The sequence below is a fragment of the Miniopterus schreibersii genome, assembly GCF_964146895.1.
Source record: "Miniopterus schreibersii genome assembly, chromosome: 15".
NCBI lineage: Eukaryota > Metazoa > Chordata > Mammalia > Chiroptera > Miniopteridae > Miniopterus > Miniopterus schreibersii.
In genome coordinates, this window is record NC_138115.1 from 21238434 (window position 1) to 21264391 (window position 25958).

Here is a 25958-nt window from a genome sequence, read left to right on the forward strand (position 1 = left end):
GGGCCCACCATGCATAAACCTTTCAACTGAAGGAAGTGGGGTATAAGTAAACAAAATATAAATAAGTAAATTTAAATATAAATTTAGGATTCAGCTAAATTTAATATATAAATTTATTTATTAATATTAATATTAATATATAAATATTTAAATATAAATAAGGTTTCAGCTTATTGAGGTATAAAGCAGAGAGAGCAATTGGGCCTTTTCCCCAGAGCTGTTACCTGAATTAAATAGGCCATGTGTATAGGAAAGCGTTAGGACAAAGCCTGACCTAGAGTCAGGGATGATCATGATAACAATGGTAAGAAAGACCAGCAGCTTGTAACAGTGGAGCACTTCCTTATTTCATCATGGCACCTCTCGGGTCAGGGTACAGTTCCTTGTCTCATTTGCCAGATGAGACTTAGAAAGGTTACCGTGCCAGCAAGCCTGACTGTGGCCTGCATAACTGGTTGGCAGCCTGCTGGCGTGCTTTGCTGTGAGTTCATTCAGCTCTGCGGTGTGACTCATGCTCCTTAGAGAGTGTGAGATATCCTGAAAATACAAAGCAGAGAGGAACAGAAGTCAGGCCCGTCACCTCTTGTGAACCTCAAAGTGGGCACATAGAGATGCCTCTGTCCCCTGGTACCTGAAAATCAACCCTCATTATCTAGGGAACTTTCAGAAACATCCAGACTCTGATGTACTTGGTCTGAGAACTGATAGGCAACCAGTCAGCACCCGCAGCCACCAAAGCTGTTACTTTCATCACTGGCATCCCCTCCCTATCCCTGGGGGTCCACCCCAAATGCTTCCCTTAAAGACCGTAACGTGGGGATCAGAGGTTCTTTTTCTGTGCCATTTGGGCAGGGGGAGAGGACAGAGGATGACCGTTGGTATAGTTTGTACCCTGGCCTTGGGCCAGCTGCTTTACATATCTTGTCCTACTAAGTCCTGGGGTAGTCCTGTATTTTTATTCTGGCTCCACAGAAAATACAAATGAAGCTCAGAGGATTAAGAAGTTTGCTCTTGGGCACTTTAGGAATTTTAGAGGCTGGATCTGGAAATGGGAGCTTCCCTACACTTACTCTAGGTTCTACTCTTTTTTAAAAAAAAAATGTATTGATTGATTTTAGAGAGTAGGAAAGAGAGAGGAAGAGAGAGGGAGAGAAACATCAATTGGTTGCTTCACTCATTTATGCATTCATTGGTTGCTTCTTGTATGTGCCCTGACTGGGGATTGAACCCGCAACCTTGGTGTATTGGGACGGCCCTCTAACCAACTGAGCTACCTGGCCAGGGCCTTGGTTCTATTTATTTATTTATTTTTTAATCTTTCCCCGAGGACATGCTCTTATTGATTTTAGAGAGAGAGGAAGGGAGAGAAAGAGAGAGAGAACCAGCCCAGCCTGGCGTGGCTCAGTGGTTGAGCGTCGACCTAGGATCCAGGCGATTGGGGTTTGATTCCTGGTCAGGGCACATGCCCGGGTTGAGGGCTTGATCAATGACTCTCTCATCATTGATGTCTCTCTCTCTCTCCCTCTCCTTTCCTTGCTCTGAAATCAATAAAGATATATTTAAAAAAAAAAAAAAAAGAGAACCATTGATGTGAGAAACGTCGGTTGGTTGCGCCCCATATGCATCCCAATCGGATGTCGAACCTGCAACCTGGGTGTGTGCCCTGACTGGGAATCAAACCGGAGACATTTTGGTGCTCTGACCAACTGAGCCACACTGCACAGGGCACCTCGGTTCTATTTTTTTTATCGCAATTTTTATATATATTAAATGTATCTTTATTGATTTCAGAGAGAGGAAAGGAGAGGGAGAGAGAGAGAAACATCAATGATGAGAGAGTCATTGATCAGCTAGCCTGCAACCCGGGCATGTGCCCTGACCGGGAATCGAACCCTGATCGCTTGGATCCTAGGTCGACGCTCAACCGCTGAGCCATGCCCGGCTGGGCGCAATTTATATTTTTGGATTTTATCATACTGCAGAATCAACTTTGTGTGGAATCTTTTTGAGATTATAATCCCAGGGGGAAAAGAATGTTGTCCTGGAAGCCTGAGGCTGCTCCTACTCATCAGTCATAGTAATGATATAACCGGCTTGACCTTCACAGACAGGAAACTCAAAGAGATTTGAAGCTGGTCACCACCCTTTCTCATGAACACTTTGGCTTCCTTTACCCAGTCCTGCCCTTGAGGTTCTATTTTTATTTCCATGGCACTCTGCTGTACCAGCCTGGTAGAGTGGGTGTTGTATCTGCCCAGCGATCAGACACCTGGTTTCCAGGCACAAAGAGCATATAAGCCACACTTTCTCCCTCTTCTGGTTTTGATGGTGGGAAAAGAGGCAAGAAAAGGCCTGCTCTGTACCTTTCAGCTCAGATCAGGTGTCAGCAACTCAAGAGTAGAAATGAAGATGTTTAAACATCTTATTTATTGTCTGCATCTAAAAGACATCTGAAAACCACAGCTTGCTGAAATGGGGGTTTCACAGGAAACCAGAACCTCTCATCAGATTGTTACTTGGGGACTGAGGACTGACGTGGGGTTCTTGTCAGCTGAGTTCTGTGGGTGTGGCCCTGGAAGTGTGACTAGTCAGTCTGAAAGGGGCTGACAGCCTCAGCCACAGGCTACGGCCTCTGCTGGTGCCACAGGGCGTTCTTTCCTGTGTGAACCTCCACATTCCCGCATGCTTGCCCATGACCCACTGTGCCAGCTGTAGGCCACTGCATGTCACTGAGAAGGAACAAGAAAAACAAGAGAAAAACTGGACTCTCTTTAGGATGAAAACATGATAAAGCCTTTTATGTTCCCCGTGGGTAGAGGCCGTAGAGGTCAGCCATAAATGGGCTGGCAGCCTCAGTGTTCTGCCACATGTGTCTTGACTGAAAAGCAAAGACCTGTGCAAAAAGGGAAACAGAATCAACAGAAATAGGACACTGAAGTTAGGTCAGGCCAGGAAGGTTGTCCTTAGCCCTGTTTGACTGATGTGGAGATAGGCTCAGGCAGACCTCTAGAAGGGGGAAGGTGCTTCTTCTGGAGCCATAGGCAGTTAGGGGTGCAGGTGGGCCCTGCAGGAAGTCGATGCAGTGGGGAGCAGCTATTACCATTGTGGCCTGGCTCTGCAAGAAATGGCAGTCTGGGGTCCCCTTCACCAGCAGGCCTGGCCAGCCCAGCATGAGGGGAGCTGGAGCCAGGCTGGGGCTGATCTCGCACAGAGGAGCCACCTCTGCCTTTTTGCCTCATACACAAATATAATCTCATTTACTTAAAAACTTTTTTTAAATGAGTAGTCAAATGACAGAGTAGTCATAAAGACAGAAAGTTCAATGGTGGTTGCCAGGGGCTGGGGGAGGGGGAGTGGGGAGTAGTGTTTGATGTGGCCAGAATTTCAGTCTGGAAAGATGGAAAAGCTCTGGAGATGGATGGTGGTGATGGTTGCAGAACAGTGTGAATGTACTTAATGCCACTGAACTAAACACTTAAAAATGGTTACGATGGTACACTTACGTTACATGTATTTTACCATAATTTAAAAAATCAATATAATAAAACTGGAAAAAAAAAAAAGTGTAAACAATTTAGAGTCCTGTTAAATGAAAATGAAGACTCCCACCCTACTCTGTACTCAGTGCGTGGGTTGTTGAAGAGCTGACCAATATCTTATAAATAGAACAGCAACAGTGAAGCAGTTCCGCCTTTTGAGCTAAGCCTTTGACACGCAGGGTTGTCTCTTAGTTCTCGTGAAAAGTGTCCAAAGTAAACAGCTGGGAGGTGTTGAAACTGGTTGGTTTCCATTCCAGGGCCTGAACGCTAAAAGGCTAAACTCTGTGTCTTTTATAAGATAGTTTATTTAAAAGAATAACATATCAGTGACAATAAAGGGAAAAGCTGCTTTTTCCCCATTCAGTCTTCTGTTACTTCTGTGCATTCCCTCTGGCCTTTCTTCACAAGTCCCCACCCGGTTTTCCTGCTTTTCAGCAGGCCGGGCTCAGGGGCAGTGCCATCTGCAGGTGATGGTAATGACCTTGGTATTTGAGTAGTTCTACCCTGGCCAATGGGAGGGGACAGTGAACCAGCCCTAGGTTTGAATCTCATCAGCTGTTTGATTCACGGAGAAATCATTTTGCCTCTGGGAGCCTCCATGTGCTTAAAAAAGAAAGGTAATGCAGATAATTGTTAACTACTGGAGATTGTTGTGAAAGTCAAATAGATCTGCTTGGTGCCATACAAGTGTAGTGCCATACAAGCGTAGTGCCATGCATTTAGGCCTCATTAATATCGTTCTAGTCCCTAAGCTTGTGTTTGAAGAGCTTGGCTCTACTGTAACAATCAGTTTTGTGAAGAGACACAGTTTACCTGTTGGAATGAATGCTGTTACTGGGGACTCAAAGGCTGGAGGCGGTTTGTCCCAGCCCCACCTCATGATGCAGGTGTGAGTTAACAAGTCAGAAGTCTTCCTTGGGACTTTAGTGCCCCCATTTTTGTGGTTCTCAAATATGGGTCTACTGCAAACCACCAGAGAGTGAGGGGCCTTGAATGCAGGGCTGCAGAATTTGGATTTGATCTGCAAGGCAACGGGAGATATAAGGAGTTGGGTGAAGAGTGTGTTCTTTATCCGGATGATGGTGTCATAAAGGCTTTAAGTAGGGGAGTGATGAGGCCAGATCTGTATTTTGGTAAGATGCAGCCTGGGGAGGGATCTGAAGGCTTCCGAGCTGGAGGCAGCAGTCAGCAGGGAGAGATGACACCAGGGCAGCAGTGGAGGAAGCTGCTTCCCATGGAGTAGTCTCAGAACTGGGTGGAAGCCAGTGTACACACATCCTCACAGTACCTTGGGGTTTCCCAAATGGAGGCAAAAAGGAAATGATTACTCTCCAGAAGGCAGGTGACCTCCACCCAGGCTCCTTTGGCCAGCCCTGTCTGCCAACCTGTGTGATCTTAGGGAAGCCACTTAACCTGCTCAGGCCTCAGCTTCCTCTAACAGAGATGAAATGGAAAATCCTTGCGAGAATTTTATGTATGCAAAGCTGGGCCTGGGTGTGGCATAGTTGGTACTCAGTTGACATAGCTGCTATTTTCAGGGTCCCCATCTATAAAACAGGGAAGGATGCATATGTTTCCACTGCTTGTGGAAGGGGAAGCTGTAGGACTAGCCAGAAATTTTATATTTAGGGGCTTGACTAGGGACTTAGCAGGATGGATATCTTTAACTTCCTCATGTGCTCAGGGAAATGTATAGTTTACAGAGCCCTTTCTTGTCTGTGTTATCATATCCCCCTCCCAACAATCTGTGAGATAGGCAATCAGATATTAATTATCATTATCTCCATTTTATAGGTGAGGAAACAGGCCCTGGGAAGGAAAGTGACTTGTCTAAGGTCACATAGCTACTGGATTAAAAATTTAAAAATAATCCTCACTAGAGGATATGTTAGGGAGAAGAAGGGGGTGGGGAGAGAAAGAGAGAAGCAAACTGTACTCATCCTGACCAGGATGAAACCCTAAACCTAGGTATATGCCCTGACCGAGAATACAACTTTTGGTGTACAGGATGACTTTCTAATCAACTGAGCCTCCTGGCCAGGGGGCACAGCTAATAGAATTAGAAGCCCCGTGTGCAGACTCAGAATGTCAGAGCTGGACCTGTCACAGGAGATTGTCATGTCCAACTACTACATTTTACAGATGGAGAGGCCAAGGCTCAAAGAGCGAAAGAACTTGCTGGGGTACACTGGGAATTTGAGGCAGAGCCTGGACTAGACCAGCCTCTGGATGGCTATTCTACTTCACTGAATGACTTTCTTCCGTTTTACCTGTTTCAGGGAAACCGGTTCCTGAAATTGAGCCTTCTGTCCCAGACTTCCCGGATACGGCGAAGCCAGGAAAGCCCTGGGCAGCTTTTGTAAGAGACACCAAAGGTGAACAGAAGGGGCAGCCCGTGAGGCCAGCTGCCTTTTTGGGCCCAGGTATTTTTAATTAAATTAAATTTTTTTATTTAAAAAAAATTTAAGGAAATGATTTATCTATAAGGATATTCAGCTCAGTATACAGTAGCAAAAAATTAGAAACAACAGTGAGCATGGTAAAATTAATGACAGAAGGTCATTACAATAATACTGTTAGCAAAACAATACTGTTAAATTATTAACATAACAATGCTGTTAACAATGATTTGGATATGTATACATGCATGGAAACAAGCTTATGATATATTAAGTAAAAAAACTGAAAAAAATCAGATAATAAAAGAATATATACCATTTTTTAAAACCATTTTTAGAGAGAGAAATAACTCAGTACATTTCTGTGTGCCAGACACTGTTCTAAGCATTTCAGGTATGTTAACTTATTGAATCCTCCTTAGCTATGAGTTAGGTACTGTGATTATCCCCATTTCACAGATGAGAAAACTAAAGGGCAGAGAGTTAAACAGCCTTCCAGGGTCATATACTCAGGGCCAGAAATTTTACCTGTGGTTTTCCTAGCCCCCATCACAGCTGCATGCAGGCCCAGGCTAGGAGCCTAATGAACCTCTCTGTCTGTTCTCCACAGACCTGTGGCTTGTCCAGGGCCTGGCCCTCACAGCCATGTGGTGGGGTGCTACCTGCCCTGCCACCTTCCTCCTCTTTGCCAGTCACAGATATTGTACTTTGTTCTATGGCACCTGAAGCACTGAGAAGGAAAGTGATTTGCTCAAGGTCGCACGAGTAGGAAGTAGCGTCTGAGCAGTGTAATTTGAACACTTATTTCCCTAACCTCTGCACACACTGCTATCCCAAAGCCTTTCAGACAACTTCAGATTTGTCTCCATTCCCTTGTGCCCAGGAAAGGGCTCAGGGACAGTTTGCCAAGTGATGGAAAGACTCAGCCAGCAATAACTTCCCTGAGGGAAACTGCTGCTCATGCCCACATCTCCATTCTCATCTCCTCTTCCCTGGAGCCCAGCCTCCCTTCCACTCTGTTGCAGCCTCCTGAGTGCTGAGCCAAAGATCCCAAATCCGTGAAACCTCAGTTCATTAATGTGGATCCTGAAGCCAAGGTCAGCATGGGCTGAGAGGAACATGCATAGGCTTTTGCATTAGACAGACCCACATTTGAATTCCAACTCTGCCACTTACTAGCAGAATTGTTTAGCCTCTCTGTGCCTCAGTTTCGTTATCTATAAAATGGGCATAATGGCCCTGGCTGGTTTGGCTCAGTGGTTAGAGCGTCACCCTGTGGACTGAAGGTTCTTGGGTTTGATTCCTGGTCAAGGGCACGTCGGTTGCAGGTTTGATCCCGGGCCCTGGTCAGGGGCTCATGCGGGAGGCAACCAATTGATGTGTCTCTCTCACATCAGTGTTTCTCTCCCTCTCTCCCCCTCTTCCCTCCCTTCCACTCTCTCTGAAAATTAATGGAAAAAATATCCTCAGGTGAGGGTAAAAACAAACAAAATATGGGCATAATAATAGAACCTACGTCATTTTGTTGTGGTAAGGAATCACACCACAGGGTTGTCATGTAAGTGCTCATTAAATGTTAGCTGATGTCACCCTGACTAGTGTGGCTCAGTTGGTTGGGCACCTTCCTGTGCACCGAAAGGTCATCAGTTTGATTCCTGGTCAAGGCAAATGCCCAGGTTTCAGGTCCCTGGTAGCAGATGTGTAGGAGGTGGCCCATCGATGTTTCACTATCACATCGATGCTTTTCTCTCTCTCTCAAAATTATTTAAAAAAAAAAGTGTGCTGATGTTAGGAAATTTCCAGATACCCCAGATAGGTCAAGTCTGGAAAATTAATTCTAGGCCAAGGAGTCTGAGTTATTTCCTGTGGCTAAAGAACAAACATGCATATCTTAGATTAGCAATTAAAGATAAGGGGAAATAGTCATAAAGTAAATGTGATACTGGTTGATGGTCAGTGGGAAACATAGTAATGAAATAGTGAAATTCTGGGGGAGTGCTGGTCAGGGTGGAGGAGGTTACAAATGTAGCCGCTTCTGCTGTTCCTCATCTAGGTGACTGCAAAAACAAGCATCATATGTTTCTGCCAGCCTTTGCACCATTCACTTTCTTGAATGGCCCTCAGAAACACATGTGCTCTGGCAGGTCGAGACGGTAAATACAATCCATAGACAGAGACAGGAAGTCGGTTGTTTATCTTTGCAAAAACTGAAAATAAGAGCGTAATCATTAATATAGTCAAATAATCCAAAGCTTGTCCTCTCTGGGGAAAGCCTCAAGCTTCCTTTGGGCCCCAGTGTTCAAGCTGATCGATTATCTTGTAGGAGTGGAGAACGCGGAGGCAGCAGTAGCTGGGCAGGGCATGACAGGTGGGAGCAATGACTGCCTGTGTGCAGGAGACACTGGGCTGGGAGCTTCTAGTTAGTGCCTTGTGAATCACACTGACAACCAGGAGGTGGGGGCCCCTGTTTTTCCCACTCCCACCCCCAACCTTGATAGCTGGGGAAGGGTGAACAACCTGCCACAGTTTCCCGGCTGTATGAGTGGTGGGGTCAGGATTCTGCCCAGGTGGGTTCCAGAGCCCACTTTTTTTTTTTTAATTGATTTTTTTAGAGAGAGGAAGGGAGAGAAACATCGATGTGAGAGAGAAACATTGATTGGTTGCCTCCCACATGAGCCCCAACCAGGGGCTGGAACCCCCCTTTTGGTGTACAGGAAGACTCTCCAACCAACTGAGCCACGCCCGCCAGCCAGGGCCAGGGCTAGAACCCACATCTTCACCCCTGTATATACTGAACCCGTTGCAGTAGGTGGAGAGGAAGTGGGGCAGAGACTTGGAAGAGGGAAATACTTGAGCAGGTGAACTATGAACAGGTTTTGAGCACCTCATTAAATTCTCAAAGCCAGAATTCAGAGAAAAGGGCTCTGAGTTGCTGAAATAACTCACAAAGCCTTAGCTATAGGAGAGGCCACTGGGCTGTCAATAAGAATCTGTTTACTCTTATTCTACACAGAGTTTTCCCAGCCTTGGTACTGCACACACACATACCAGACAGAGACTGATCTTTGTGTTGTATAACTGTCACCTCTCTTAATCTGGACAAGAACTCTACAAGGAATGGACTATTAATGATCTTTTTACATTTGAGAAAGCTAAAGAAATAAAGCATAATTCACCCAAAGTCAACTTTTAATAATGTTAGAGCCAGGACTTGAGCCCAGTTCTGTCTTATAAACAGACCCACTGCTGGCCACAGAGCAGGATACAGAAAACCCCAGATGAGGTGTGTTCTATGCTCAGGCCCACAATGGTACAATGTAGCAGGACGGGATCTGTTGCATTTGGCTTGGGAAAACAGACATTCTAGAAAGATTTTTATAGGAAATGTTCTTTTTTTTTGGTAAAAGTTTTAGCATACAAAGGGTTAACTTGTAGTGTTTTGGAAATGACATTTATATTGCCCAGTGACTTCCCTGACCCAGTCCTTCTATTCGAATTTACAAAGCAAGGACTAGTTCTTATCTGATGTGTCAGCCTTGCTATAGTGGCCCAAATCTCATCCCTTTTTATTTTTTTACAAAAACAGAGGGATAGACTCTGCCACTCCTCCAACTAGTCACAAGAGCAGATCTCAGTGATCATCCCAACCTGAGACCTGGTGCAGCCCTCAGAGTGAACTCCAGGCATCAAGTCAGACCAGAAAACCCTGGTTGTGTGAGGCCAGTGCTGACCTTGGAGTCACAGGGCAAAGAAAGAGGGCAAGGGACCATGTGTGCAGCTCTGCTCAGAGGCCAGCACTGGGTCAAGGAGAGGGGCTGGGGCACCATCGAGTTGGCCTGGAGCACCGGTTCCTAGAATGTGGAGCCTGTATACCCAGTGGCATGTGAGAACATGGGTGTTAGAAAAAATATATATCACATGCACAAAAAAAATAGAGATTTCAAAGCTAAATACATAGTACGTATGTGGATTAACGTGCACTGAAAGAAAAACATCAGGTAACTCAGTGACACAGGCATGGCCAATGTCTAGGAGATGGGTGAATGCGACAGGCCAAGGGTACTGGGCAGAGGCCAAGAGGAGGCAGGGCAAGGGTGGAGACTCCATCACAGGAGCAGCAGCAGCAGGGGGACCTTCTGCAAGTCAGGGTCCCTGCACTGCTGGCCAGGGGGCACCTGTATTCCCAGTCATCTGTGGAGCAGAAGCCAAGATGAACACACAAGGATTTTCATAGGACAAATGCCTGGGAGAAAATGTGGAAGGAGCTGGGCAAGGCTGGGGGTTGGGAGGTTGGGTAGGAGTGTCCTGCTTGCAGTCTAAGGCAGGCTCAGGGGTGTCCTTGGGGAGACTAGAGTCGCCATGAGAGTCCGGAGTCTCCCCTTAGCCTCCCTTCTGCACTCCATCACTGGGGGGAGGTGGGAGCCAGTTGGGAAGCTTGGCCTGGGTGCGGATGGGGGATGGATTTGAGTGAGCAGCAGCCTAGGCGTTCTCAGTTATGCAGCCAGCCGCTGGTCTGCAGCACATTGCTGGTTTTATTTTTTTATTTTGAATCTGGATTAGTTAATCCAGATTTGCCAAAGGTTTCCTTCCAGTGTCTGAGCTATAGCTCTTACCCCGAAGCTCAGTTTACAGTTATAGTGCACTGGTGGACTGAGAGGATCTCTGTGTGTGCGTGTGCGTGTGTATTCGTAGTGCCCCATTCTGGGGTTCTCTGATGCAGTGTGGGTGTGCAAACATGGTACCTTCTCAAGTGTAGTTCTTTCAAATATAGCCAATGCTGGAAAATGTGAAAAAACAAAAACAAAAAAACCCCTAACGACTCTAGAAGCAGCAGCAGACCCAAGAGAGAGGCTTAGGGTGACCCTCTTGTTGGGCTCTGCAGGCTGCAGGGATGAAAGAGCCTCAGGCTTCCTATCAGATAAGTTTTATCAGCTGCCTGGGCTAATAGTTTAGCAAGGCTGATTGTAGTTTCACCCAGGTACTATTTTCAGTCTTCTGAATTACTTCTTATGGCCAAAGGTCCAGATTAATCACTCCTTTCCTGATGTCGTAAACCAGAAATACGGGGCAGCAGGTGAATTTGACTGGTAACGCTGGGGTCAAGGTGCCCTTGGAAGGGCCGGCCCCCAGTTACTCAGAGGCCTCTTTTTTAGCATCTGTAAAGAATAGATGATAATGGTACCTATCTTCTAGGATTGTTGTGAGGGTTAAGTGAGTTATCACAGTGAGGCATTTAGAACCGTCCCTGGCATGATGTCAGTGTTTGCTAATTGCCTGGAATATTTACCGCACACCTGGGCTTTCCTCCACACATGCTGGTTCCACTGCCTCAATGCCCTTCTTGCTCATACCCACTTGTCAGAAACTTTTCCCCATAGTTCAGGCCCAGGTCAAATGCTCCTTCCTCTGTGAAACCCTCCTTGACCTCCCAACTGTGACGTCCAGCCTCTCCTGCTTCTGACCTTAGAGGCTGGGGATTTCCTTTCCTGCCATGGTGGAAGGCAGGCTTCGTAGCTTATTTTCCTGTGTTCTCTGATCCTTTTGAGGGAGGTGTGACAGTGTAGGGGCTGGATGTCACATAGATGACATTCCATTTGAAGGCTGGCTCTGCCACTTACTATGTGGGCCTGGGCAAGTGGCCACCTCCTGTGCCTCTGTTTCTCCACCTGCGAAATGGGGATCATTTATAGGACCAATCCATTGGGTTGTCATAAGGACTCATTTAGGTAACACATGAGGGTTGTGTAGGCTGGTGCCTGGGGGTGTCAGGAAATAGCAGCCATTATTATTGACAGTAATCAGAGACTGGCTTCGTCTGGGGACTGACAGGGACCCTCTCCCTCTTTCCTCAAGCGGGCCACTTTCTGACCCACAGTCCCTTCTTTCCAGGGCCTGCTCCAGCCAGAGCCAGCCTCCTGCCTCCTCCTGAAGATGCCCCTTCCTTAAAAACTGACCCTCCTGCTTCATCTGATTCAAAGGTAAATCCCCCATTTGAAAGCCATATCCCCAGTTTGTGTCACTCTTTCTCAAAACTGTAATGCATTTATTCCCTGAGACCAGTTTGGGGGTTAGGGGTGGGGTCGGGGGGGGGGGATCAGGAGGAGAAAGACTCATTGAATTACTCTGAGTTTCTAAGACAGTAAGTATTGGTAGTCGATACAGCTGGGGTGGGGTTGGAGTGGAGGGGGAGTGGTGCACTAGTGAATATACATTTTTGTTTGTTTGTTAAACCTCACTCAAGGACATTTTTGCCATTGAATTTTAGAGAGAGTGGAAGGGAGGGGGAGAGAGAGAGAGAATCATCGATGTGAGAGACACACATTGGTTGCCTCCCACACACATTCCAACCGCTCCCGGGGATCGAACTTGCAACCCAGTATGTGCCCTTGACTGGGAATCGAACTGCGATCTCCTGGATCATAGGTTGATGCTCAACCGCTGAGCCACTCCTGGCCCAGCCGGGCTATGTGTACCTATTTTTAAGAAGGTAAGTGATTGCCTGCCTGGCCGGCATGGCTCAGCGGTTGAGCATCAGCCTAGGATCCGGGAGATCACAGTCCGATTTCCGGTCAAGGCACATGCCTGGGTTTAGGGCTCGATTCCCAGCAGGGGGCATTCAGGAGGCAGCGATCAATGACTCTCATCATTAATGTTTCTATCTCTCTCTCCCTCTCCCTTCCTCTCTCTCTCTGAAACCAATAAAAAATAAATAAATAAAAAAATTTAAAAAGCAGGGAAGTGAAGCAGAGCTGCTTTTCACATGCCCAGGTTGAAGGCTGGGCGTGCAGGAGGCAGCCAATCGAAGTTTCTATCTCTCTCCCCCTTCCTCTCTAAAAAAATCAATAAAAACAATAAATAAATAAAATCATGTTTGGTTATGTGAATCTATATCCTGCTTCCCAGCATGCATACCATGTATAGGACCAGGGGCACTAGCTTAGTCATTGACCAGTTGTGTGATCTCACCTCAGCTCTTTGACCCCCTTGGTGCTTACGTTTGTAAATTGAAAAACAACAAAAAAGGTAAACTGAAAACCAACAAAAACAAATGAACAAAAATACATTTTAGTTAATCTTCAAAATTTCCCTCCAGGGGAAGATTGTTATGTTCATTTTTGCTGATACAATTAATGTTCAGAGAAGTTAAGTAACTTGTCCAAGGTCACAGAGCAAATTAGGGGCAGAGCTGGGATTTGAGCTGGCCCTGTTTATGTCCTTTTTATTATTCCTCCTCACTAGATAAGATGATCCCTTCTACCCTTTCAGTTCTGGTGTTCTAAGATCTTTGAGGTTGGGGAAAATAATATTTTCCATATTAACTCCATATTAATCTCTGTCTCTCCTCTGAACCCCCAGGATTTCAGCACCTCCATTCCTAAGCAAGAAACACTTCTGAGCCTGGCTGGAGACAGTCTTTTCTGGAGTGAGGTAGACGTGGTTCAGGCAACCGATAACTTTAACCAAACCCACAAAATCAGTGAGGGGACCTTTGCTGACATCTACAGAGGACAGAGGCAGGGCACGCCCTTCGTCTTCAAGAAGCTCAGAGAGGCAAGCACTTCTTGGTTTCTAGTGTGTGTGTGTGGGTGGGGGGGCGCTGCATGGGTGAGGCTGGGTTTTAATGTTTCAGTGTCTTTTCCCGCAGATGGCCAGCTCAGGTCCAGTATCGATTGAAAAATTCTTCCAAGCAGAGATACGAATTTGTCATAGGTGAGCCTCCCCTATGGGAAAAACTTTGTTTAATAATGATGACAGCTAACCCTTCCATAAAGCTTCCTATGTGGCAGGCATGTTTTAAGCGCCCTGTGTTTATAAACTCATTTTATCCTTATAAGAACACTGTAATGTTACACACCACTCTCCCAGTGGGGAGAGTGGTGTGTAAATAACTTTAATGAGTGTGAAAATTGTGAAGTAGGATGGCCTGGGGGGAGTGGAAGAGAGCAGAGGGGTCAGGCAGGAGGCCATTATAATAGTTATGGTGATCTCACCCAAGGCAGAGGACGGGGGAATGAAAGGGACATTTTGAAACTACTTATGATAGTGAATGGTGACTAATTAGATGGGGGAGGTAAGGTTTCTAGGAAATTGGATGGATGGTGGTGCCCTTTGCTGAAATAATATCTGGGGGGAGAAGTGGGTTTGGGACTTGCAGAGTCTAGATTGTTCACCTAGAGCATGAGATTTGGGAGCGTTCCTCATAGAGGTGGCAGATATCTAGAGGAGCAGCTTGTCATACAGGATGATTAGCCCAGCCTGAGAGATTCAGGTTTCAGAGGGAGATGAAAGAGGAGGACCTTAGTGAACAAGGCCAAGAAAGAGTGGTCAGAGAGGTAGGAGGAGAGTAAGGAGGGACTGGTGACTTAGAACCCAGCAGAAGAGGATTTGGGAGAAGAGCGCTGGTCCTCAGAGTCAAACAGACCTGCAATCTTATCCTGGCTTTACTGCTTGCTTGTTGTAACCTTGGCAAATTGCTTAGTCTCTAAGCCTCTGTTTGTGGAAGATGGGGTGGTTAAGGTGTCATCTGTTGCAGAGCAGGAAGGCAGGATAAGTTCAAGCAACTTGACTTCTAGCTCCTTGAAGGCGTGCCGTTTTCATCTTTCTACCCTGGTGCTGGGCCCTCAGGGCAGTGGAGAGGGCAGAAGAAGTGTGGGAGGTGAGGAATTGGAGCAGTCTTTGATTACTCCTTCTATCTGACTCCTTACCTCTGCCCCAATGCCTGATTTCAGATGCTGCCACCCCAATGTCTTACCTCTGCTGGGTGTCTGCACTGGAAAACAGTTTTACAGCTTGATCTACCCCTACATGGCAAATGGTTCTTTACAGGACAGACTCCGGTGCCAGGTAAGAGGCTGGGTCATGGTCAGAGAACAGGACCAGGCAGCACCCAGTTAGAGAATCAAGGGTTAAGGACACATAGGGGTCCAGAGAGGAAGGGGCCATTCAGAGAGGCCCTTCAGGAGAAGTTGGCCCAGAATAAATAAGATCTAGCTAAACATCTCAGGTAAAATCCTATAAAAAGTTTATTTGACAAGAGGCATTTCATTTAAGTCAAGAGTAAGACAAAGGTATCCCATGACACTAATTTTATTCAACATTGTTCTGGAGGTGATAGCCAATGCAATAGAACAACAAAAAGAATTAAGAGATACAGAGTATGAAAAAGTGAAGGCAAAATTTTATTTTAAAATGTTATTCTAATATATACCCACCTGCTTGTGTATTTCTGGAATATATCTCTGGAAAGATATAAGAAAACGGTGCCTTGGCTGCCCTCGGGGAGGGGAACTTGGTAGTTGTGGCACAGGATGGGAAGGAAACTTTTACTGCACGTCTCTTTATGCCTTTTGCATATTATGCCCTGTGAGTGTAATACTTACTAAAATTATAATTTTTACATTTTTAATCTTAGCCAAAAGGCTGAGAAGTGATAAAATTACAATTAAAAAAAATTTTTTTTATTGATTTCAGAGAGAGGAAGGGAGAGGGAGAGAGAGAAACGTCAATGATGAGTCATCGATCGACTGCCTCCTGCACGCCCCCTAGTGAGGTTGGAGCCCGAAACCCAGGCATGGAATGTGCCCGGACCATGAATTGAACCGTGACCTCCTGGTTCATAGGTCGATGCTCAACCACTGAGCCACACTGTCTGGGCTAAAATTACAATTTTTAAAGCAAACATCCCTCCCATAAAATCCTCAAACAGAGGGAAAAAAGTTATTCCACACAGAGTTATTACTTCCTTTGGCAGGGAACAGATAAAGCAGTTATTCATGGTAAAATAATGATCATTAGCTTTGCTGAGCTCTTCCTGAGTGCAGGACACTGTGACAAGGGCTTTACACATGTCTCCTCCAGGCCTTACCACAACCTAACAGGTTTTTTCCATTTTCCAAAAGAGGAGTATCTGGCACACAGAGGCAAAGTGACTTGCCCAAAGGAAACACAGCTGACAAGTGTCAGGGCTAGGGTTTAAACTGGCTTCATGTGGCTCCATATTTCAGAGTTTTTGAGAAGAAATCAATTAGCAAGGACAGTTCTTAGAGGATGTGGGATCTAAGACAAGGCTTGAAAAAATAAGTGGTGATTTAGCTTGGAGATTCAGTCTTAGAACAGCAGTGGTAGCACTTGGGGAAAGGTAGTGGACTTTAGCACACCCTACAATTTCCATCATCCCTTATGAAGTCTCCCCAAATATACATAAAATGGGCATAAGGCCCATGTGCCTGATGTCCCAACACAAGCTCCCTAGCTTTTCTCCCAACCAGCCCCGCCTAGAGAAAAATTCCAGAGCTGCCACTGTAATAGTCATGATAAAAATAGCTGCTGTTTGTTGAGCACCCGCTGTGTGGCAGGCACTATCCTAGGGACATACCATATACTTCTTTGAATCCTTACAACAACCCTAAAACATAGGGATTAACATTTCCATTTTAATCCGAAGAAAGCAAGGCTCAGAGACTGAGTGTCTTTTCCAAAGTCACACAGCTAGTGCATGTCTGAGGTGGGATTTACACCTAGATCTGCCTGCTGTCCAAACTGGTACCCTGCCAGTAAACCATGCGGGTCAAGCCCTGTTGCAGAGGACAGGAAGGGCTGAAGGAGAGACAGGAGCCCAGGACCCTGCCATTGAGACTTTAAAAGGCACAGGTGTCACTGTTTCCCTTCCTTTTCTTTCTCTTAGGGTGGCTCAGACCCCCTCCTCTGGCCCCAGCGCATCAGCATCTTCTCAGGGCTGCTTCGTGCTGTGGAGCACCTTCACAGCCTGGAGATCATCCACAGCAACATCAAGAGGTGAGATTGGTGGGCTGGACCCCACCAAGGGCTCAGGCTGTAGGGATGAGACAGACCCACATTTCAGGATAACCCTTCCTCCCCCCCCCCCCCCCCCGCCTCTCTTCTCTTTGCTTTTCTCTCCCCACTTTGCCTCCCCTGGGTCTCACTTTCTTTGTAACACCCTCAAAAATCAGTGTTCCTGATTGCTGTCAGCATGAACTGCCTACCTGTCACCACATTTGTCTTTCTGAGCTGGTGTTTTCCCACCAAGCACCCCAGACCCATGATGTATTTTATTTTCCACCCAGCCAGCTGGTCTGCACCTGGTCCTTGAAGTTTGAGCTATGTCTGCCAAGTCCCCTGGGATTTTGAGCTCTGTGCTCAGGGTCTTCTTGGAAACCTGCTCCCCGCTTGTATACCTGTTGGTGAAAGCAACTTGGGTTAGGGAGGCTTACTGCAGGTTAGCGTGCACCCCAGAGATCATGCTCCCAAACATCCAAGAGCAAGAGTTCCCATCTAGGGACTGTCAGCATGGGGAGAGATTCCAGAAGATACCAGAGAATTTGGCAAAACTGAGCTCGAAACCATAGAACCCACACTTCCCCAGAGTCCTCTCTCCATTTGGCAAGGGAAAGCCTTTCATCTTCTCTCCCCACTATTCTTATTTGGTTGCACAAACAACAGTAATAGCAAGAAAGGAAATGAAAGGTTTTGAGGTTGTCCTGGCTCACCGCCCTGACTCATCAGTTGACCCCCATTTTTCTCTTCCTTTTTTCAGCCCCTGCCCATATGAGAAGTCTTAGCCCTAAGGTAGCACTGCTACCTGATTTCCAATTTATATTCTCTTCCCCCCCTTCACTTAAACATGGTAAACATTTCCCCACATTGCATATCATCATTTCCAGTGACTTCTTAGTCTTCCATTGCAGAGATGGCCCATAATTTACTTACCCACTCCTAACAGTGGACATTAGAATTGGTGTCTACTTTAGAAAAAAATTATTAGAGGGTTAGTTCTACAGTGAATATTCGTATACATGTAGCTGAGTTTTTTGTCCCCCCTCCCCTTTGGAGTACTTTCTCAGAGTTCACTCCTGTGGTTTAGATGATTAGGTTCAAGAATATTTTTATTGCTCTTGTTTCCTATGATCTGGGCAGGTTCAGCCACAAAGGATGTTGGTATTTAGACTTGAGTCACCTGGGCCAGAGCTGGGGGGTCTGAACAGCTTTGGAAGGGACTGAGCCAACACAGCCTATGGGCTATGCCAGCTGAGGTTGATCTGGGTGGACATCTGTGGGGATCAGGCTGTACCTCTTTGACTATCCCAAATGCCATTCCTGAGGCAGCAGGATTAATCTTAGCTCCATCCCCATTTGCTTGTGGGAGTGGGCTCCCCTTTCAGAACTCACTCAGGAACTCCATGTTGAGGGTCTTCAGTGACCTTAACTTGCTGCTGCCGACACTGCTCAGTGTTAAGTTGCTTCCCAAAAGGGTCTCATGGCAACCTCTTCTTTTCCAGCCCCAAATGAGAAGGTTCTCTCTGCTTTTTTTTTCACAGCTCCAATGTTTTGTTAGATCAAAACTTCACCCCCATGCTGGCTCATCCAAGGGCTCACCTCTGTCCTGACAGTAAAAGGTCAAAATATACCATGATGAAGACCCACCTTTTCCAGGCCTCAGCTGCATATTTGCCAGAAGATTTCATCAAGGTGGGGCAGCTGACAAAGCGAGTGGACATCTTCAGCTGTGGAATAGTAAGAGTTTCCTTCTCTCTGAGACATTTGTCCATTCCATAGCTCCTTTGTAAGCACAGGTTTTAATAGAGGCTCATAGATATGTTACATCAAAGTACAGTAGGGGTTGGCAAAGTGGTTCATGGCCTATTATGTATGGCCTATAACTAAGAATAGTTTTTACATTTATAAAAGATCGAATAATAACAATTTTAAAAAACAAAGAAGGATATGTGACAGACTCTTGGTTTGTGGCCCACAAAGCCTAAGATATTTACTATCTAGCCTGTTAAAGAAAAAAATCTGCCAACACTTGAAGTAAAGCCACTCATAAGTGTCCAGATTATAGTAGACTACAGATATCATCTCCTGACTTCCCTGATTCCCATCCAGCCAACCGTCTAATTTTCTCTCCAATTGTGTTTGTCCTTGTTTGTTCATCCATCTTTTTTGTCCATCTGTCCACCTATTTTTCCAATCATCTATCCAATCATTCATTTGGCACTCATTCATCCATCCATCCTTCCCCCCATCCATCTGTCCATCCAACAGCCACCCATTCATTCACTGTCCATCTACTCATCCTCGCCACCATCCCGTCTGTCCTTATTGTGTGTAGAATTTGTGTAGACTACAAATGTAACTAAAACACAAGCCCTCCCCCAGCAGCTCTTGGTCTGAAAATAGCAGTCTCCAGTGTATATTCCTACAGAACACCAATTCCTTGAGATCTCTGTAGGTTTGGTGCGTTTAAAGGTTTTGTGGCCCAGTAGGTTTGAGAAATCTGGATTAAACAAAGTCAAGCAGATTTCTTTTCGTTTTTAAACCTCACCTGAGGATATTTTCCATTGCCTTTCAGAGAGAATGGAAGAGAGAGAGAGTGAAAGGGAGAGAGGGTGGAAGGGAGAGAGAGAGAAACACCGATGTGAGAAAGACTCATCGATTGGTTGCCTCTGGCATGCGCCCCGACCAGGGCCAGGGATTGAGCCTGCAACCGAGGTACGTGCCCTTGGCCGGAATTGAACCCAGGACCCTTCAGTCCACAGGGTGATTCTCCATAACCACTGAGCCAAACAGGAAGTAGGTTTCTTTACCACAAAATTAATCAGAGCCTTTAATATGATAATGAGCCTTTAATCTGATCAATTTAGCACAGCTGGGCAAATAGTATGCTGTGTTTCCCAAATTAATTTGATAATTGAACCTTGTTTTCTTAGTATCTCTCAGCACCCGTGTCCCATGGAACCCTGCCTGGGAAATGCTGGCTGAGAAAAGTGACAGTGTCTGGTTGACCTCTGCCAAGAGCAAACAGCTGTATTCTGGACCTTCCCCTTCTCTTCCTCTCCAGCCTCAAACTCTGCACTTCCTTCCTGTGACCACAATCTCCTGTCTGTCCACCTCTCCTACTAATGCCCTCCCCGTGAGTCACCTTCTGCCCTCAGCCCGACATCCACATGTCGGATTCTGCTTCTTTCTGTCTGCCAGCTCATCAGCTCTTCTGATTTCCTTTCTCCTGTCAGCCCACTGAGTGGCTCAGTGAAGCTCAGCAGGGCTCATCGAGGCTCCTGCTCTTTTAAGACCTGGTGAGACAACCCCAAAATCACCAGGCACTGTAGTGCAGAGCTTAAGAGCATGATTTGGGTCCCAGCTCAGTTACTCTCAGCCATATGACCTCTAGAGTATATCACCTATAACTCTGGGCTTCAGTTTTGCCCTCTGTAAAATGGGGGGAGGTAATGATACATATGGAGATTAATATAGTGGTTTATTATTCCTGCCTTCACAGCCTCATTCCTGATTTCTGTTTACTCTTGACTTTTTAATTCAGCTCTTAGTGTAACAATTGACTTCCTCATTCATTCATTCACTCATTCATTCAGTGCCCACTGGCTCCCTGCACTTTTTCTTAGTCCTGCCATTGACTAACAGTATGATTTTGAACTTTGGCTTCTCTTATAGGGAATGCTGCATTTCTGTGTTTTTTGTTTGTTTGTGGTGAGCACTAAATGACCTCTGAAAGGCCTAGCACAGAGCTTGCCATGTGGAAGAGGCAGAGGAAATGTTTCTTTTTTCCCCTTTTCTTTCTGGCAGGTGCTGGTGGGGAGTCTCTTTTCAAAGGCCTCCTGTCAGCTGGCTGCAGGGGTTCCTGCTGCTGCCCCCTCCTGGCCACTGCCAGTCTGTTATTCACCCAGTGGGCCCTTTGGAGTGGAGGATTTCTTGGCAGTAAATGGGAACCTATTATGAGTTGCTTCTAGAGGGGTTGTGGAAGAGAGATTTGACACGAAGGGTGGGGTACTCACGCCTTTATATTCACTACTGCTAGATCCTCATTTACCAGAGGACACAGGCTCATTTTAGTTACTTGCCCAGAGATCCCTTGCACACAAAAGGAACAAAATCAGAATTTGAACACAGGCCTGTCTGACTGTAGAGTCCTTAACCACCATGCTGTTATCTCTGTGGAGAATTCCTGTTCAAAGGAGTCTTCCCCTTTACTAAGACACATACCACGGTTTGCCGATTTTATGGTGGCTTACACTGGCTCAGGTCTGTGCTCCTTTTGTGGGTGGATGAATTAATGAACAGATAATGTTAATAAAGGCATATGGGTGAAACATGCTATAGATGTTGCCGAGATTTTCTGCGTAGAGGACATAACTGCACATGGTTCCTCTTTCCTGAGATAGACGTAGCAATGCCTGTTTACCATTTCTGATGGGTTTTTAAATGAAATTATCTTTAAAATATAGTGTGTGCGTGTGTATGTGTGTATGTAGATAATTATAGAGATATATGTATGTGTATATATAATGTGTGTATATTTTACTGGGTGGGGCAAAAGTAGGTTTATAGTTGTGAGACACAGAGTTTATTCTTATATTTATTAATTACTGTATTATTTTCCATATGAAGAACTGTAAGCCTGCTTTTGCCCTACCCTGTATGTATATGTGCGTATAGTTTATGTATGTATACATATAATGTATATGTGTGTGTACATGTACAAATATATATATAATTGATGGTAATACACACTCATTTGGTTTCCATCCTCTCTGCCTTGCTATCAATTAATTCAAACCTTCTACAAGCACTGGGTTGCATGTTTGGTTAGAGGAAGTATATTGATATTTTCCTGTGCCAGATTTTGGGCATGTGTCTGTGCTGGCAAATGGCAGAGCCAGGCCTAGAGCTCAGACTTTGTTACCAAGAAGAATCTTCTCTCTTGGCCAGAATCTTCCACTTGACCTTGTGCATGAATGTGTGAACTGAGCTAACTCCATATTCTCTACAGGTGTTAGCTGAGGTCCTCACTGGCATCCCTGCGATGGACAATGACCGAAACCCAGTTTACCTGGTAAGGGAACCAGTCACTTCTGGCTGGGTGGTGCATTTGGGCCTCACAGCTATGAGGGGTCAGGAGGGTACCCATTTTACAGATGCTAATGAGGCCTCAGTCCGGGGTTTGATTTGCATTTGTTCCGAGTACCTTTAATCTCCCACCCCTATCTGCCAGCCAACAATTACTTTTTTATGATAATAGAATTTAGAATGTTTAGGGGAAACTCATTTCTTTTCTCTACACGTCAGGCAATCAAATAGGGTTTGTCCTCAAATTGGTTAAAGTTAATTTCAGCCCTTTTAAATAGGTTTCTATAATAAATTCAATATTTGGTTGGTTCACAGAACTATCATATATACATAGTGTCATTTCAAAAATATAACACCACAGCTGCTTGACTCTGTTTGGCACTTTCCATAAATTATCTTTCTAAATCATCTCAGAATCCCTGTGAGATTGATAGAGGCATTATGTTCATCAATAGGTGAGGAAAGCAGGCTCTAAGATTTGCCTGAAATCTCAGCTGTACTAATTGTCAGAGTTGGAATTCTGAGTCAGGTCTTCTGGATTGCAGATCCTGAGTTCTCAACCCCGACACTCTTGACTTTAATTCTCATGGCAGTCCAACCATACGAATTCAGTATTATCATCATCCCCATTTTACAGATGAGAATAGTAAGGCCAAGGTTAAGAGACTTGTCTCATGCTCCTCAGTGAGATCAGTGGTCAAACTGGGATTTGAACCCATGTCTTTGGCAGAGTTCTAAATTCTGTGTAAGCTCTGGTCCTCCTCATCAGTTTGAGAGGGGAGTCCCTTTTCTGACTTGATGTTGAGGCCATTGGAACAGCTGGCTTTTTTGTGACTGGGCCCCAAAAGAATTCCCTGAGCTTTAGAGTGGAGAGCTGAAGTCCTCTCCTATACACAGAAAGTCACAACTTGTCGGTGCCTTGTGGGCACCGAGCTCCAGATACTGCAAAGAGGCCAGTTTGGGTACCTCGGATGTGGTTGGGGTGGTTTGGGCAGTTTCTCATCTCCTGACAGTTTTCTCGAGATGCATTTCTCAGCAGTCATCTGGGGCTCCCTGGGTGAATGTCACAGGAGAAAGAGGCTTTGGAGACACTTATGTGAAATTTGCTAGAAGGTTCTTTTTGTTAATGGTTTCTAAAAATGTAAAGGATACTGCTTATTAAAAAATCTAGTTTCACCCTGGCCCCTGTGGCTCAATTGGTTGGAGTGTCGTCTTGTACACCCAAAGGTGGTGGGTTTGATTCCTGGCCAGGGTACATGCCCAGGTTTCGGGTTTGATCTCAGTTGGGGCATGTGCAGGAGGCAACCAATTAATGTTTCTCTCGCACATCAATGTTTCTCTCTCTTTCTCCCTACCCCCTCCCTTCCTCTCTCTGGAATCAATATATATATGTATATGTGTATATATATACTTAAATATGTTTTTATTGATTTCAGAGAGGAAGGGGGAGAGAGAAAGAGATAGAAATATCAATGATGAGAGGGACTCATTGATCGGCTGCCTCCTGCACACCCTCTGCTGGGGATCGAGTCTGCAACCCAGACCTGTGCCCTGACTGGGAATCGAACCTTGATCTCCTGGATCAATCACTGAGCCATGATGGCCGAGCAATATATATATTTTTAAAATCCAGTTTCTTTCACTTCTTGACCCAAACATGGTCTCTCATTATCTCCTGTTAAGATTGTGCATGTCATCAAGATTGGAGTCAGAGATGAAAGCTGCTGACCCCTGGTGTGGCCCAGGGTGGGAGGGCACGGGCCTCTCCTCCACACTCGGGGAAGTGTTCATGGACACTGTTTTCAGAGGGAATTAGGTGGTTTCCATCAAAATTTAAAATGTGTGTACCCCCTGATGCAGCAGTTCCACTTGTGCACTAGGGAAACACACACAAGTGAGGAAAGACAAGGATGGGCAAGGATGCTTGTAGCATTATTTATGATTGTGAAGCACTGCAAACAAGTGAAATACGTAACTATTAATTTTGAGGTGGTTAAAGAAATTACGATGTAATCATTCACACAGTAGAATACCATGATGTTATGTATAAATAACTTTATGCATATAAGTTTATAAATATTTGTAAATAATGAGGATAAAGCATATGATAAATTTTGACATATGTGTACATCTGTGACATTGTCACCAAATCAAGATAACGAATGTGGTCGTGACTCTAGAAGTTACCTCTTCTCCTTTGAATCCTCCCCTCACCCCATCCCCTACAGCCACTGATCTGCTTTCTGTCACTGTACAAAAGATTCCATGATCTGAAGTTTCGTATAAATGAAGTCATACCATGCGTGCTCTTTTGCTGACTGGCTTTTTCCACTCAGCACAGTTATTCTGAGATACAGCCATGTTCCTTGTGCCTATGGCTCATTTCTCTTTTTGCTGAGTGGTGTTCCATTGCATGGATATGCCACCATTTGTCCACTTACCTGTTGATGGACATTTGGGGTGTTTCCAGTTTTTGACTCTTACAAATAAACCTGCTAGGGAGCTTTGTGTGGGGATCTCAGTCTGGACATATGCGTTAATTTGGGGTATAATTCACACTTTTGGTATGCTGGCTTTCAGAGATGGCCACTTTTTCTTTGTTCCTTTTTTTAACTTTATTTTAATTTTTTTTTATTTAACCAAAAGTATATATTTTTTATATTCAATATTATTATGTGTGAGTTTCAGGTGTACAGCATAGTGGTTAGATAATCATATACTTTATAAAGTATTCCCCTGATATTTCCAGTACCCACCTGCCACCACACAGTTATTACAATGTTATGACTATATTCCCTATACTGTACTTTGCATCTCAGTGACTTTTCTGTAACTACTTCCAGCTCCCAAACCCCCTCCCCTCTGGCAACCATCACTTTGTTCTCTGCATCTATGGGTCTGTTTCTGTTTTGTTTGTTCATTTATATTGTTCTTTCGAGTCCACATGTAAGTGAAATCGTATGGTATTTGTCTTTGTCTATTTCACTTAGCATAATACTCTCAAGGTAGGCATGGCTGCTGCTTAAAAGCCCTTTTTATTATGACAGTTTCAAATGTAAAGAAAATATTGGTTTATCCATCCCATCAATTATCAACATCATGCTTTTCTATTTCTTTGCATCCCCCAAACTTTGTGTGTATGTACTTTAAAGCAAATTCCAGCTATTATGTTGCACCCATACAATAGTTTTCTAAATTTTAAAATATTATTTAATAACCCATTCCATATTTAGACTTCCAAAATCATCTCAAAAATGGCTTTTTAAAAGTTGGTTTGTTTGAAACCAGATCCAAACAAAGTCTACATTTGCCTTTGGTTATGTTTTTTAAGACATTTTTATTCTCTGACTGCACCCCTCCCCCCCTTTCTTTCTGTGCATCATTGTATTTCTGCAGAAAGTGGGTCATTTGTCCTACAGACTCTGCAGCTTTTGGTGATTGCGTCCTTGTGGTGTCCTTGTTTCTCTATTCCTCATGTTTCCTGTACACTAGTAGTCAGCTCTAGAGGCTTGGTTAGATTCATGGTCAGTGCTGCTTCCTAGATGGTGCCGTGTGCTTCCTGTAGCTTCACAACACAAGGCACATAGCAAATCGTCCCATTTTCAGTGCTAAGCTTCATCAGTGGGTTCGGACTTGCTGATTCCCTCCGTTACTAAGTTCCCCTGTCACCCTGCCACCACTGACTGTTCTTAGCTTCTCCTGATCACTGTTGCTAGATGAGGTCCATGATTTCACTGGGGTAGTCAAGTGGTGAACATCTACATCCATTGTTCTTTCAGGGCAAGAACAGTTTCTTGAACACTTTCTGCTTCTGTTTCAGACAATGGACACCTCCATATCTGTAAATAATATGCTTCTACTGTTATTTGTTGATTTATCAACTTTAAACACCGTTACGCTTTTTAAAAAATGTATTTATATTTTAATACTCGTCCAAGGATATTTTTTTTCATTGCTTTTCAGAGAGAGTGGAAGTGGGAGAGGGTGAGAGAGAGAGAAACATCGACGTGAGAGAGAGACATTGATTGGTTGTCTCTTGAATGAGCCCAGATCAAGCCTGCAACCCAGATTCGTGCCCTTGACCAGAATCGAACCCGAGACCCTTCAGTCCATGGGATGACGCTCTAATCACTGAGCC

At 45.0% G+C, this 25958-nt stretch overlaps 1 protein-coding gene across 1 annotated transcript in view; it reads left to right on the forward strand.

Moving 5' to 3' along the window:
• IRAK2 (interleukin 1 receptor associated kinase 2) overlaps positions 1-25958 on the forward strand; it is a 52734-nt gene that overhangs the window by 19336 nt on the left and 7440 nt on the right. The window contains exons 3-10 of the mRNA XM_081159935.1: positions 5819-5962; positions 11828-11916; positions 13295-13489; positions 13584-13648; positions 14668-14782; positions 16623-16732; positions 18274-18469; positions 21744-21806. Of these exons, the coding sequence (XP_081016061.1) occupies positions 5819-5962; positions 11828-11916; positions 13295-13489; positions 13584-13648; positions 14668-14782; positions 16623-16732; positions 18274-18469; positions 21744-21806 (977 nt within the window). The remainder of the gene's footprint in view (positions 1-5818; positions 5963-11827; positions 11917-13294; positions 13490-13583; positions 13649-14667; positions 14783-16622; positions 16733-18273; positions 18470-21743; positions 21807-25958) is intronic.